Here is a 15,440-nt window from a genome sequence, read left to right as displayed (position 1 = left end):
CCGTTTCGGAGGAGTATGGTAACTAAAACTGTGACACGAGAATTATATATATATAGATAAAAACCATGTAAATTACATTGAGTCCTCCAGCTATACGAGTGTACGAAAAGTGGAACCTAACGTTTTAATTGCAAACTCCTAATTCCTTTAGCATGGTTCGATTAGCCTGCCGATTGCAAGTGGGCAACCCTAGTTTATTGGTGTTCCTTTTGTAGACGTTATGCCTTTTTTTTCATTAATTTTACACGTACAAATAAGATTTTACATAACGTTTTACAAACAAAATTTGAAGTATTCTAAGCACGACGGCGGACGAATTGGCAGATTTGTGTCGGATATTTTCAAGACAGCTACAAAGCGTCCATTAAGGCGAGCTTTGGCTCCCACAACTGGGATAGAATACATATAAGCTAACAACATATTTGCGTTGCGAATAATTTCGTATTTACTTGTTCTGTATTAAAATAATTATACTAACTAAAGAATATATATGTGAAAAAAATTTGGCATAAGATTGTTTTGTATTTAGCTGGTTTATTTTCTGATATGAGCACTCAGACAAACGCCCTTTTCAATGTAATCTGTGTAGTTTATACTTTAAGCATAAAAGGCATTTACCGAACTATCAAAATTGACATAAGAATGCGAATTAGTAGAAGACTATTGCTATACAGTAAAATAAGGGCACTGAGACCTTATTTGGCTGAAAGGAAGAAGATCTGACATAAGTTTTATTAAGAAAAAAAAGAAAAAAGGAATTATATCCAGCAAATAAAAAGTTCTGATGGTTTTGCTACCAAGAGACTCAATAATTTCCTTTTTAGCACTCAAGTTAATCATATTTATGAAACACCCGACAAAGTAAAGCAAGAAGTTACAATCGATGATAGCGACCTGACTGAACTACTTAAATTAGAAGAGAACCCAAGTGATGATGAAACATTCCATATGAAAACATTAAACGACTTCCAAAATGTGTATCCAATAGCAAACAACTATTCGTGCAATATATGCAGCAAATGGTTTAAACGTGTTGGAAATTTAAAGTCGCATTTGATCTCTCACTCAGATGAACGTCCTTTTGAATGCGAATTTTGCAATTTAAAGTATAAACGCAAACAGCAATTAAATATTCATCGAAATAAGCATACGAGGGAAATGAATGGAAGCTTTATCGAGCGCTCTTTTTCATGCGATATTTGCAAATGCAAGTTTAAAAGGAAATACGACTTAAATGTACATCGCAATAAGCATACCAGGGATAAGCAATACGACTGCAAGTTATGCGACAAGAGTTTCTTATATTCATGTAACTTACTGGCTCACTTGCGTAGTCACTCAGACGAGCGACCGTTCAAATGTGAAACTTGCGATTTGCAATTTAAACAAAAGCGGCATTTGAAATGCCATCAAAAAAGGCATAGAATCGAACAATAGTACATATGTTCATATAATTTAGATAACTCCAATATGTCACCACTTGATAAACTAACAATATGGGAAAATATGTTTTTGTGCTATAATTTATATCAAAATTAGCCAATTAGCTCAGCAGAAAGAAAGTTTAACTGAAATACACTGGGCCGCAAACGTAAAACGTTTTTCGTCAAAATTAATAATAAAAAGTTTCTCATATGGTGCAAGCTTAAGTAAACACACTGCATGTTTTCTTCTGTACCTTGATATTTTAAAATTTTTATTTTTACTTAACAATTAATCATAAATATGTAACTCACCTGACAATTCCTGGTATCAATTTTGTCGCCTGAAGAAATTATAGGCTGGTAATTTGCCTTCCACCGCGCAAACCACTTCAAAACTATTTAATCCAAAATTAATTTTCAACCCTCGTATTTAAGACCAACATGTCAAATGAATCTCGAATTTGATTTAATTCTGTAATAAAACTATTATTATTAATTGTTATTTATTATTCATATAATAATTAATTGTGGAAACTGAATAAAAACATCCAAACGCACTGTTCTGCTGTTGTATTTTAGCATCCTTTATCGAAATGGTAAAGTAATATGAAAATATTCGCATTTTTACTGTGTTGCGCATGCAGGATTTGCAAGGAAAAGTGTAAAGTATTTATGACCTGTAGAAATAGAAATATTTTGATTGCTTCAAATACTTTTAAATATATTTAGTTACAATGCGGTTAAAATTTTAAGCGTTAATAGTAAATAAAGAATCAACAAGCCAAATCGTTATCAACTGAGAAAGTCCCTTTTTCACAAGAGATATTTTCAGTCGATAAATATCAATGGAAATTCTGGAGAATTTTCCATATATGCGTGTATTGATATTAATTTTTTGTAGATCCCAAAGTGATTTAAACGTGGAACATAGAATAAAAGAAGAAATCGATATTGAGGAAGAAGATTTGATTCAGAAAGTAAAATCTGAGAAGGAACTGAGTGATGAAACTTTCGAGTCCGGCCGAAATTTCAAAAGCAGCCAACCCGGAGGAATACAAGAGGAACCCTATAAGTGTGAAATTTGTTTCAAAACATTTCCCTCTGTGCCAAGTCTAAATAAGCATTTGGGTACACATTCTGAAGCGTTTGCATTTGAATGTGAAGTTTGCAAATTAAAATTTTCCCAAATTGAGCGTCTACAAAAACACCAAAACACGCATGCTAAAGAAAAGCTTTACTGCTGTCGAATTTGTAATAAAACATTTTCATTTTCATTCCATTTAACATCTCATTTGAAGTCTCATTCTGACGATCGTCCGTTTGAGTGTCATACCTGCGGTGTAACTTACAAGCATAAACACAAACTAAAGGCCCATCTAAATAAGCATTCAAAAGCAAAACAATTAATGTGCCAGCTTTGTAACAAAACATTTTTCCATTTGGATAATTTACGTCAGCATCGGCTGTTTCATTCGGACGATCGCCCTTATGACTGTACCATTTGCGGTTCAAAGTTCAAACTTAATAGTCATCTAAAACAGCACATAAAAACACATACGAAAGAAGTAAAGTATGAATGTGAAAAGTGTGGAAAACTCTTTCCAAGTTTGAGTAATTTACGCGAGCATCTGCAAGTGCATTCAGACGGTGGCCATTTGCTGATTCATTCCGAAAACGGCACTTTTGAATGTGAAATTTGCGGTTCAAAATTTAGGCGCAGAAATAATCTAAAGAGGCATTTGACTGTCCATACAAAGGCAGATAACTATTACTGTAAAACATGTAGGAAAACCTTCTTAAATCCTGAAGATTTACGCGAACATTTGTACTGTCATTCAGAGGAGCGCCGTTACGAATGTGAAATTTGCAGCTCAAAATTCAGTCGAAATGGTACCCTAAAGAGGCATGTAAATACACATATGAAGGGAGAACACTATTACTGTAAAACCTGTAAAGAAACATTTCCACTTCGTGAAGAATTGCGCGACCATTTAATTACTCATTAGAATGTTTGCTATTGAAAATGTGAACGAAATTAGCAGTTTCATCGGGAATTCAGTTGGACGGTACAATGTATGATATGTAGTATTGTATACTTGACAACAGTAGCGATTCCAAAGAGGGGCTGAGGCCCATTTCAAACTCAAAAATTGTAATTCACTTTAATAATAAATTTAGAAACTAATTTTTTTTTAGTTTCAAATTTCATTTCAAAAACACGTTAATTCCATCCAGAAGAACTTGGAAGTTACGATACGTCCATGCTGATTCTGGATCCTTTATCTTAAAACATAATACATTCATCTATAGGCATCTTTTTATCCTCTAAGTATGTCCACAATTCGTTCCACCACTTTATCGGTTGGAAAAATTTGCCCCAAAACCACTGAACTTTTTGCGTTTTGAATAGAACGAAAATAAGATTTTCTTGCAGAAATATCTACTAATTGACGATCGGAAGTGAGCAATTTTCCGAATCAAAACCACTAAACACCTTAAAACGCCAGGTAGTTCATTAAAGTCGTCTGCGACAAAATTTAAAAATATATCTCAACATTATAGAAATTCCCATGAAGCACGGCTTCAAAGCCCGGAAAACATTTCTAAATGTGATTTGGCCGGCCGTAAAAGCCTTCATAGTCTGATAGATTTTTTTTTTGTCTTTGAATGAATATCGTTTCTCAAGTCAGGAAATCCCATAACAGTTTATGTATATCGATTTGAGATAAATATAATATATATATTTTTTTTAATAGTTCAGATCAAAAACTGACATAAATGGAAATTGAAGACGATTTCGATGAGGATGTTTAAATAGAACCGCATTCAAATGAATTTTCCCATACGAATACCCATCAAAAACAGTGTTTTCTGCACAAGACAACTATTACAGCTGTAAATTTTGCTCTTAAACATTTCCAACTAGACCAAGTTTAAATAATCACTTGGCTGCGCATGCTGAAAACTTCTCATTGGAATGAGAAATTTACAATTTCAAGTTCACTCGAACTGACTTCTAAACATCCATCGATAGAAGTATTCAAAGGAAAAACTACTTTCCTGTGAGATTTGCGATAAAACTTTTTTATTTTCGCAGAATCTAAATGACTATTTGAAAATTCATAAGGATTCACGTCCTTTCCAATGCGATATTTTAAAATCGAAATTTAGAAGAAAATATGATTTGATACGTCACAGTCGAGGTCATATGAATGATAATCAGTACACCTGTGAAATTTGCAATAAAACTTTCTCATATTGTTATAATTTAACTGCTCACTTGAAAGTGCATTCAAACGCAAACAACATTGTGTTCAGCGAAACAAACATACCAGAGAAAAACAATACCATTGTAAGATTTGCGGCAAAAGCTTTTCATTCTCAAGCAATTTAACTAGACATTTGAAAATTAATTCGGATGAATAGCCGATTAAGTGCAATATTTGTCATTAAACGTTTAAGTCTAATTATTTGGTCATTAGTTATTAGAGATTGATGCGAAAGATTGTCGTTCAGTGGTTTTTTATATTGAATCAGATACTATTTAATTTAATTTTCATTGTTGATAAATTAAACGTTCTTCTGTAGTATTGCTTTTTGCAAAAGTAGAAATTATTTTTCTCGTTAAAACACCAATTCACTTCCGATAGAGATCAATGTTGCTCCAAACAAATCGACTTTTATGAATGCTCCTCCTCCAATCCTTAAGGCGAATCATTGCGTCATTCAATGCGACTTTGCGCTATTTTCGCTTGAAATTAAGTTGGGATTAAAACATATTTCGGCTAATTGGATTTGTTTTCAGATGCTGGTCAGTGATTAAAGCAGAGTTTTACCTTCAGGAGGAAAGCCTTAAAGCGGAAGAAATTACGATCGAGGAACACGACGTATCAGAGTTTGCACATCAAACAGAAACAACAGATCTAATAGACCTTCGAAGTATATATAACCAGAGCATTAAAGAGGAAAGAAACGAAGAAATTGTAATGGACGAATATGACCAGCCTGGACTGGTAAATCGTAAACAATCTAAGCCTATGCAGCTAAAGTGTGGCATTTGTCTAGAAGCATTTGCAAGCAAACGAAAATTAAATGCGCATTTGAGCAACCACTCAAATCGCTCTTGCCAACCCAAAAAAAGCAGTGAACTAAATACTCACATTGGTCCGAAGAAACGAACCAACATAAAACATTATTCCTGTAAGGTTTGTCGTAAAACTTTTCGCTCTTTATGGCTTTTAAAGTCGCATTTAATAAGTCATACTGATGAACGGCCGTTTGAATGCGATACCTGCCATGTAAAATTCAAGCGAAAAGTCAGCTTGAATGTTCATAGAAACAGGCATACCAAAGAAAAACAATTCAATTGTTCGATTTGCCAAAAATCCTTTTCATGTTCGAGCAACTTAGTTCATCATTTGAAAACTCATTCTGATCAGCGACCTTTTCAATGCGATTTTTGCGGATTAAAATTCAAACGGAAGGCACACCTAAATCTGCATCGCAACAAGCACACAAAGGAAAAACAGTATGTATGTCAGGTGTGTCAAAAAACGTTCTTGTTTCCAAATAATCTAAAAATTCATTTAAAAACTCATTCTACAGAACAAACTTTTCAATGTGATATTTGTCATTTAACGTTCAAATATTCAAGTCGTTTAGCACTCCATCAAAGCAGACACATACAAAAAGTCTGAGTTTAATTAACTATTTATATTAACAGAGCTTTCCAAAATCGTTTTCAGTTAAGTACTCATTCCAGTGGATTGTATATAGCAATTTTAAAATTGGAAAATTCTTTGAGTTTTTGAGTTGATTAATTTTTTAGTCAACTGAACGCAATAAGTAAATTTAATATTTTTATTCGTTATTAATGTATTAATATGTTTAAATATGAAAATGTGCTTCTTCGTTTCTTAATAAATCTTGTAATTTGCATACAAATGAAAAGGATATGAAGCAGAAAGGACGGTGATATTTTTAAATTCCAATTGGTTTGATAACAGAAAGTCTCTAAAACGAGTGAAGATTGGAATGTCTTTATGTGACTTCTAAATCAAAATATGACACCAAGCCGGTCTAAAGTGAACTCTGAAATTATAACAGACTAAAAATAATTTGCAATTAAAAAGAAAGTAGAAAGATTGAGAACATTATTTGAGAGATTTGTTTTACTGTTGGCGGTTTACACGACGGTTTCCTTTATCAATATTAAAGATCAAATCAAATGGAGTTTTTAAGACCTTTTTTCCCTAGTGAATGTCCCTCAAATAGAACGAACCAAAACCGCCACTTGAAGGTTATATTTATGTTAAGATTAAGATTTTGTCTATGTATAAAAGTGCAAGAAAATTATCCACTGCACTTCTTATATATTTAGAACGTCGTCTTTGTTGTCATGTTTTAAATTCTTTATTGAAAATAAAACCACGAAATTTCTTACGTGATATGCCTAAATAATTATTTGGCCATATAACATATATGTAAATGTATGTAAATGAACCGTAATGTGTCACATTTTCAGCTGCTTATGTACTGTTATTTTCAGAGCTTTGATCAGCGTAAAAGTAGAATCATCGCATGAAGTAAGGGAAGAAATTAAAATCGAAGAACAGAACTGGTCAGAAATGGTTAAAGAGGAAACACGTTCCGGAAGCAATCAACATATACTGATGCAAGAGTCAAAGGCCCTTAAAACCAAGAAGCATAACTGTGGCATTTGTTCGAAATCATTTTTAAGTAAATCGAACTTGAACAGTCATTTGACTACGCATTCAGAAGATCGTCCTTTTCAATGCGATTTTTGTGGTCTAAAATTCAAGCGAATGGACAGATTAAAAATCCATCGAAACAAGCATACGAAAGAAAAGCAGTACAACTGTAAATACTGCAATAGGGCATTTTTGTTTTATTCAAACTTACATGACCATTTGAAAATACACTCGGAAAATCGCCCGCATTCATGTGAAATGTGCAATTTGACATTCAAAAGGAAAGGTTGTCTAAGACAGCATCTAAAGGCCCATTCGACTGAAAAAAAATACCAGTGTATGATTTGTAAAAAAACATTTCTATTCAATTCAAATTTAAATGAACATTTGAAAGCACATTCAGGCAGTCGCAGTTTTCAATGTGATATTTGCGATTTATCATTTAAACGAAAAGTTACGTTAAATGTTCACCGAAATACGCATACAAAGGAAAAAGAATACTGCTGTAAGATTTGTAATAAAATATTTGTTTATCCACAAAGTTTAAATCAACATTTGAAAATGCACTCGGGAAATGGCGATTTTGAATGTGACATTTGCCATCTAGTATTCAGAAGAAAGTGTAACTTAAACACTCACCGAAATAGGCATACGAAAGAAAAACAATACAGTTGTAATATTTGCAGTAAGATCTTCTTCTCACCACCAACGCTAAAACAGCATTTGGAAACGCATTCAGAAGAACGTCGGTTTGAATGCGAATTTTGCAATTCAAAGTTCAAAACAAAAGGTAGTTTAAAAACACATCTAAATTTACACACCAAGGAAAAGGAGTATAAATGTAATGTATGTAGTAAAACTTTCTTTAATTCGAAAAGCTTGCCAGCGCATTTGGTCACACACTCAGACGAACGACCCTTTGAATGCAATATTTGTAGTAAAACATTCAAACTGAAAGATAAATTACGAAAACACTGTCGTGCTGTGCATTGTACAGAGGATGTTTAAATTCGCCCAACTAATAAGTAATGGAATTTCACATTTAGTTTTGTAGCAGTTTTGTGTATCACAGACTTGTAAGTTATGCGCCGTTTTACTTAATTACCTAGTTATTTATCAACCTGTTTAGAATGTAACTTTATGCACAGTGTTAGATCTATAAAATGTAGTTCTCCTTGTATAGTTGTAGTTAATTATTATACAGTGTGGCCCGTAAACACGATCAAACGAGTTCTACGACATTCTTTGGCTCAAAACGACCATCTGATCTAACTTTTCTTAATAAAAAATGCCTGTCTCCTCTGCTGGTCAAGCAGACACCCATAAAATTTGCAATGCAAATGTTCGGAACCAGCAACATTAAAACAACATCTGGAGAAAGAAAGGAAAACTTCAGAATCCATCTGAAAGCGCATACAGAAAAAGAGTACAAGTAAGAAATTTGAGAAAATATATACTTTAATTGCATAAATTTGTCTGCAAATTTGACACCATATTCAAACCAACTACCGTTTTAATGTTACATTTGCCATAAAAAGGTCAAGCGAAGAAAGCATTACGGAAACTCGGACGAGTTCACTTTGCAGCATCCACTTAATTAGCCAGAGGCCACTTAAAAATCCAGAAAAACTCCCTATTTTTGTGCTTTATGATCTGGAAGAAGTTTGGAAGTGGTCGAAAATTGGAAAAATAATAATCGGTTTACATGCATCCATAGCGCTCAGAATTGTCCGTTATGGCTCTTCCTTGATCCTTTCCAAAAAAATTCCACCATAAAGAAAAATTTCGTAATTTCACCAAAAGATCGTAATTTACCTTTTCGAATGCTTAAGTATTCCAATAGGCTCCCAATCAAACGTGGGACCTTTTCAAAATAATGCTTAATAACAAAGTTGAAATTCGATTTTCCACTGTTAATTTCTTCTTGAAATTTTCGAAAAAAACTATTTCAATATTTTTCTCGTACTCTCTAAGTGGGCCCCTATATACCCTTAAAACGAATGACGCCAATGTTGAATCACCCTGTATGAAGACTCATTCAGATATCCGTCCCTTTCAATGCGATAGTTGCCACTCAAAATTTTAAACAAATCTCGTATTAAAGCTCAACCAAAATAGGCATAAGGGCCTAGGAGGGCAGTAAGAGTGCAAGATTTGGAATAAAAATATTTCTATATTCTTCAAATTTTCACACTCATTTCCAGACTCATTTGGGCCAACGCTCTTATGAGTGCGAGTTTTGCTGTACAAAATACCACCAAAAACAACAGTTAAAGTCAAATTCACATACGAAGGAAAAACAGTACAGATGAAAGGTTTGTAGCAAATAATTTTTACATGAAATTTAAATAAATTTAAATCTTCCTTAATTCAGAATCTTATATAGACAGTTCTTAACGCATTGATACAAACGACATTATGAATGCCAAATTTATGAATTTCAGATCGGATACCGACAATCTTAGCTCAATATATCATACATTAATTAAATGAAATAAACATAAAATATTAACTAACACCCGGTATATTGAAGAATTTTGCAAACCAAAAATAATATCCTCAGAATGCAAAGAAAAAGAAAATAGCTGAAAGTAAAAGAAATCAATATAAACAGTATTTTATTCGTTTGTTGTCCGATAATGGACAAAATTAATACTCCAAATGCATGCCAAGGCTTAAAGCAGAAACAACGCTACACATGTAAGTAAAAATAATTAAGTATCTGAACGAAGAATTCTAGTCTCTTCCCAAATTTGATTGTCCTGACTAATCACCTGTTAGGCCTAATTAATTTTAGAATGTTTTAAAGATTGCAATTGTGATGTATTTTAATATGTGATATGATGAGGCTGTTGACGAACTGTGGTTGTTTTTTAAATTAATGAAAATGTTTTTTAACTATCTGTTATTTTAGAAAAACTGATGATGGTGGAAAAATGCAGCGAAATGTATTTTGATTAATAAATAGAGACAATAAATAACAATAAATTACTGAAACCCAGGAATATATTTGATTTGGAATTGAAACACAGTCAGGAAAGTATATACACTAAATATTAATTTAAATGAGTGTCATGCAGAAGATGAACTTTTCCAGTGCAATATTTGCGGTTTAAAGTATACGCAAAGACACACTAAAAATAAACAGTACACGTGCAATATTTGTGACAAAACATTTGCTATAAAATCTCTATTAAATTCTCGTTTGTCAACTCACTCAGATAAACGCCCTTTTAAATGTAAAATTTACAAATCGGATTTCAAAAGAAAATCTAATTTAAATGTTCACCTAAATAAACATACAAAAGGAAAACAGTACAGCTGTAACATTTGTAATAAAAAGTTTTTATATTCAAACAGTATACAGAATCATATGAGTTGTCACTTAGATCAACGGCCATTTCAGTGCGACTATGGCAAATCAACATTTAAAACAAAGGAGAACTTAAACACTCATCGAAACAAGCATACGAAAGAAAAAGAGTACAACTGTAAGATATGTAATAAAATTTTCTATTTTATGGGGAAATTGAGGAGACATTCGGTTACGCATTTGGACAAACGGCCTTTTCAATGCGATTTTTGCAACACAACATTTAAAATGAAATACTATTTAAACCAACATGTTAATACCAAACATGTCGTTCAGTCAATCAGAGGAGAAACAAATTGAACGAAAAAAAATCGAATTTCAATTACCACAAACAGACTGCAAACTTTCTATCAACAAAAATTTATTTATTTTATTAACGTGTTTTGATGATCCATATTGATGTTCGGATTGGTTCTTACTGAATAATAAATGTACTCTTCCTTTGTTTTCTGTTTTCATCTTACTGTCTTACTTCGCTTAAATCATCTAGTATGTCGATTTCCACGCAGCTCATCTCAGCTTCCTTATTTTGTTAGTTTGCCGGATATGAATAGGTTGCGTAACGCAATTCCAAATATCTGTGTTCTTTCAGGAATGAAAGGAAGTTAAAATCACTTCCTTGGAAAGGGAGTTTTTAAAACAATTTTTATTTCAATTGACATGGATTTCAGCTTCAAGATACAACTGTTCGTTATTACAGGCTTGTGTGAATATTTACTGAATTAATGCTGATGAGTTTACATGCTATCTGTGAAACTAAAAAACATTATGTACTTCGTAAGCATAATTCGATATTTCCTTTATGCTTAGCTGCGAAATAGAATATCATGAATTTGTGAAGTTGGCTAAATAGGATATCATAACTAGGATACCTTCTTTGTATAACCGGCTAAATCGGAGCCCGCTTTAAGAAGCGACTAACTCAGGAGTGTTTTTATTCTCTCTAAATTTGAAGTGGCAGCTGTTAAATAAACGCTATTAAAAATTCTGAAAAAAAATGAAGCTGTCTCTAAGTGGCCCTATAAAATAGCAATTTTTCAAAAATTATTGAAATTGTTGTTCCTTGTATCCTTGTAAATTCCCTTTTGGTAACAAAACGTTCAATCAGGGTAAGTGTATGGCATATAGCATTGAATTGCATTGCTATTAATTGTTATAATTAGTATTATATTAATAATAATATTAATACACATTGCCCGTAAGTATTGAGTTTTCAATTTTATTTTATATTTCTACAGCTACCAAAAATAATCAACATTTTTCAAAATTTTTCAACAATTTCAATTTTCAATAATTTTGAAAAAATTGTGATTTTATAGGGCGACTTGGAGATAACTCCAATTTCTTTCAGGATTTTTAATAACGTTTACAGTTACTTGAATTAGGTTCCTTTTTGATTTAATTATACATCTATGGTAAGTTAAAGTCTGTGATTTATTCAGGAATAAACATAAAATTATTTTCGATGTTTTGAATTAATAAAACTATTGCGAAATATAAGCTGGTGTTTTATTATTCAATTATGTAAATGTTGAAACATTAGAACCTGAAGAAATGTTTGATCCTTAATTAATAACAGATTACCTAAGGTTGTGCTATTAAGTTCAGACTGAAGTCTTCTGAAGAATATTTTTCGCTAATTATGTAATTTGCTTTTTAGATATTCAATTGATATGACTCCGGACTTTTGTATGCAAGTAAAGGAAGAAATTACAATTGATGAAGAAGACTTTTATGGGCTGGTAAAAATTGAAGACGACGCCAGTGGTGATCTAAGTAGCAGTGAAACTACATATGAACAAGCTGTGAATGCTGCTGAAATAAATCAACGTCACTGTAACATTTGCTCGATAAGTTTTATAAATAACTCAAAGTTAAGTATTCATTTAAATGAGTGTCATGCAGAAGATGAGCTTTTCCAATGCATTATTTGCGGTTTTAAGTTTAAGGAAAAATGGTACCTAACTAAGCATATGAGTGTTCATACTGAAGCAAATCAATACCCGTGCAATATTTGTGAGCAAACATTTCCTACAAAAGGACAATTAGATTCTCATTTGATAACTCATTCAGACAAACGCCCTTTTAAATGCACTTTTTGCAATTTGGATTTTAAAAGAAAAAATGACTTAAATGCTCACCGAAACAAACATACAAAAGAAAAGCAGTACAGCTGTAAAATTTGTAATAAAAAGTTTTTATATCCAAACAGTATACAAAAGCATTTGAGCTCTCACTCAGACGAACGGCCATTTCAATGCGACTATTGCAATTCAACATTTAAGACAAAAGGCCACTTAAACGTTCATCGAAATAAGCATACGGAAGAAAAAGAGTACAAGTGTAACATTTGTAATAAAATTTTCTATGATGCGGGAAAATTGAGCACACATTTGGTTATCCATTCAGACAAACGGCCTTTTCAATGTGAGATTTGCAATGTATTTTTCAAGAGAAAAAGTAGTTTAGATGTTCACCGTAATAAACATACAAAAAAAAACAGTACCGATGTAAAATTTGTAATAAAACCTATTTATATCTATCGAATTTAAATTATCATTTGAACTCTCACTCAGGTCAACGCTGTTTTCAATGCGAGCATTGCAACTCAAAATTTAGCTCCAAGTCGAGCTTAAAACGGCATCAAAATAAGCTTACGAAGGAAAAAAACTAGAAATGTAAAATATGTAATAAAAGTTTTTATGTTGCGGATAAGTTGCGTACACATTTGGTAGGTATCGCATTCGAACACTTACTAAATATTCAAATATAATTACGACAAGCAGACTGTAAAATTGGTCTTAACCATCATATGTTGTATTTATGTAGTTTTCCTGATCATTAGAACTGGATTCCTGATTTTGAGCGGTAACTTCTTCCAAATCTATAAGAATATAATTATTTGTAAACAAGTTGCTCATGTTGCAACAGCTGTAGGTACCACAGAGTAAGCATGCTCGTGCCGGACATTTTGAACAACAAATAAGCCTCTATTCTTTTCCCTGTTTATGAGTCCATTGTTTAGCTTTTGCACCAGCAGAGAAGACAAACATACAAAAGAAAAACAGTATAGCTATAAGATTTTTAATAAAAGATTTTTATATCCATATAATTGAAAAGAGATACGCAATTTATATAAAAATCCCCAAATAAGACTTCGAGTGATAAAAGCGTTTGTATTCCACTTAGATTCCAGTTACTATATATTCAAATGTGATTACGACATACAGACTGTAAAATGTCCATCAATAAACACTCATTTATTTTATTAACGTGTTTTTTTTAAATAAAAATAGCATTGCTATTCTGAAGGCAAGTTTACGTATAAACATATTCCTAACGCCAGTAATAAAGTAAACAAACACATGCATACAGACAAATTACGTATTTTAATTTTAAATGTCTTTTATTGCCCCGTCAAAAATCCGACAGGAATAGCTTCCTTACTGTTCAGCGTTTATGAACTAATTGCTAAATAACATCAAGTTAACCCCTATTAGAATGTTAAAACATGAGCAGCCCAGAGAAAAATGTTCTCTTAATTTGTTATCCTATTTTGGTCAATATAAAATTATAAATGTTTTTACTGATTGTGGTTTTTTTTTAGATCCCACGTTGATTTGAACTCAGACTTTTACATTAATGTGAAGGAAGAAATTACAATCGAAGAGGAAAATATGTGTGTGTTGGTAAAAGTTGAAGAGGAAACCATTAGCAATATGAGTGAAACTGAGACTGTAACTGAGCACACTGCGAAGACTGCACAAGTAAATCAGTATAACTGTAACATTTGCGCGACATCGTTTGTAAATAAATCAAACCTGAAAATTCATTTGGTCACACATTCAAAAGACCGGCCTTTTCAATGCGATATTTGCGGCTTAAAGTATAAGCAAATAAGGTACTTAACAATTCACCAGAAGAAACACCCAAAAAAGGAACAGTATAACTGTCAAATTTGTGCTAAAACTTTGTTGTTTTCAAATTTAGATGACCATTTGAAAACTCATTCGAACACTCTCCTTTATGCATGTGATTTTTGCGATTTTAAATGCAAGTTGAAGTCTGACCTTACTGAGCATCGAACCATTCATATTAATGCAAACCAACACACGTGCAGTATTTGTGATAAAACATTTGCTTTAAAATCAAAATTAGATTTTCATTTGAAAGTTCATTCAGACCAACGCCCTTTTCGATGCAATATTTGCAATTTGGATTTCAAAAGGAAAAGCGATTTAAATGTTCATCGAAATAAACATACAAAAGAAAAACAGTACAGCTGTAAAATTTGTAATAAAAAGTTTTTATATCCAAACAGTATACAAAAGCATTTACGCTGTCACTCAGATCAACGGCCATTTCAATGCGACTATTGCAATTCAACATTTAAAACAAAAAGCCACTTAAGCGTTCATCGAAATAAGCATACCGAAGAAAAAGAGTACAAGTGTAAGATATGCGCTAAAACTTACTATTCTGCAAATAGATTGCGCACACATACAGCATCGCATTCAGACAAACAGCCGTTTAAATGCGATATTTGCAACAAAACATTTAAAATTAGAGATTCATTACGGCGACATGCTCGTGCCGTACATTTTGAACAACCAGTTTAAGAATAGCCGATTTTATCAAAAAAATAAACTAAGAAGTTAAAATAAGCCTCTATTATTTTCTCTGTTTTCGTGTCCATTGTTTAGCTTTCGCACCAGTGGACAAGACAGAGAAAACACATCATCATGCTTAGGGCTGATGTTTTTTTTCCGGTATGTCTAATGTTTCTCTAAATATAGAGAATGACCCCTATTAGCAACATCTGCAGTTAGAAATGAGAACCCTACATAATTAAACTCATAATACATTTAGGAATGTTTTCCGGGCTTTGAAGCCGTGGTCTATCGGAATTTCTTCCTGACGTTTCGTCCACAA

The 15,440-nt window shown here is 32.4% G+C and overlaps 3 protein-coding genes across 3 annotated transcripts in view; all 3 read left to right on the top strand.

The window, feature by feature from the left end:
* The first annotated feature begins 2,202 nt into the window (after positions 1 to 2,202).
* LOC125505361 (zinc finger protein OZF-like) lies at positions 2,203 to 3,609 on the top strand. Its single transcript, XM_048669049.1, has one exon. The coding sequence runs from the start codon at positions 2,270 to 2,272 to the stop codon at positions 3,428 to 3,430; it is 1,161 nt and encodes a 386-aa protein (XP_048525006.1). The 5' UTR covers positions 2,203 to 2,269; the 3' UTR covers positions 3,431 to 3,609.
* Positions 3,610 to 5,875: 2,266 nt separating this feature from the next.
* Positions 5,876 to 8,606, top strand: LOC125505359 (zinc finger protein OZF-like). Its single transcript, XM_048669046.1, has 2 exons — positions 5,876 to 5,965; positions 6,973 to 8,606. Exons 1-2 carry the CDS (start codon positions 5,955 to 5,957, stop codon positions 8,141 to 8,143), a joined length of 1,182 nt encoding a protein of 393 aa, XP_048525003.1. The 5' UTR covers positions 5,876 to 5,954; the 3' UTR covers positions 8,144 to 8,606.
* Positions 8,470 to 15,440, top strand: part of LOC125505396 (zinc finger protein 182-like) — an 11,641-nt gene continuing 4,670 nt past the window's right edge. The window contains exons 1-4 of the mRNA XM_048669120.1: positions 8,470 to 8,567; positions 12,169 to 12,344; positions 13,338 to 13,455; positions 14,116 to 14,409. Coding sequence (XP_048525077.1) covers positions 8,470 to 8,567; positions 12,169 to 12,344; positions 13,338 to 13,455; positions 14,116 to 14,409 — 686 coding nt within the window. The remainder of the gene's footprint in view (positions 8,568 to 12,168; positions 12,345 to 13,337; positions 13,456 to 14,115; positions 14,410 to 15,440) is intronic.

This window comes from Dendroctonus ponderosae, unplaced genomic scaffold, assembly GCF_020466585.1.
Source record: "Dendroctonus ponderosae isolate FM_Combo_2020 unplaced genomic scaffold, Dpon_F_20191213v2 Dpon_F_20191213_8, whole genome shotgun sequence".
Taxonomy (NCBI): domain Eukaryota; kingdom Metazoa; phylum Arthropoda; class Insecta; order Coleoptera; family Curculionidae; genus Dendroctonus; species Dendroctonus ponderosae.
The sequence above is the reverse complement of the archived record's forward strand: the minus strand, read 5'-3'. Positions and strand labels throughout refer to the sequence as shown.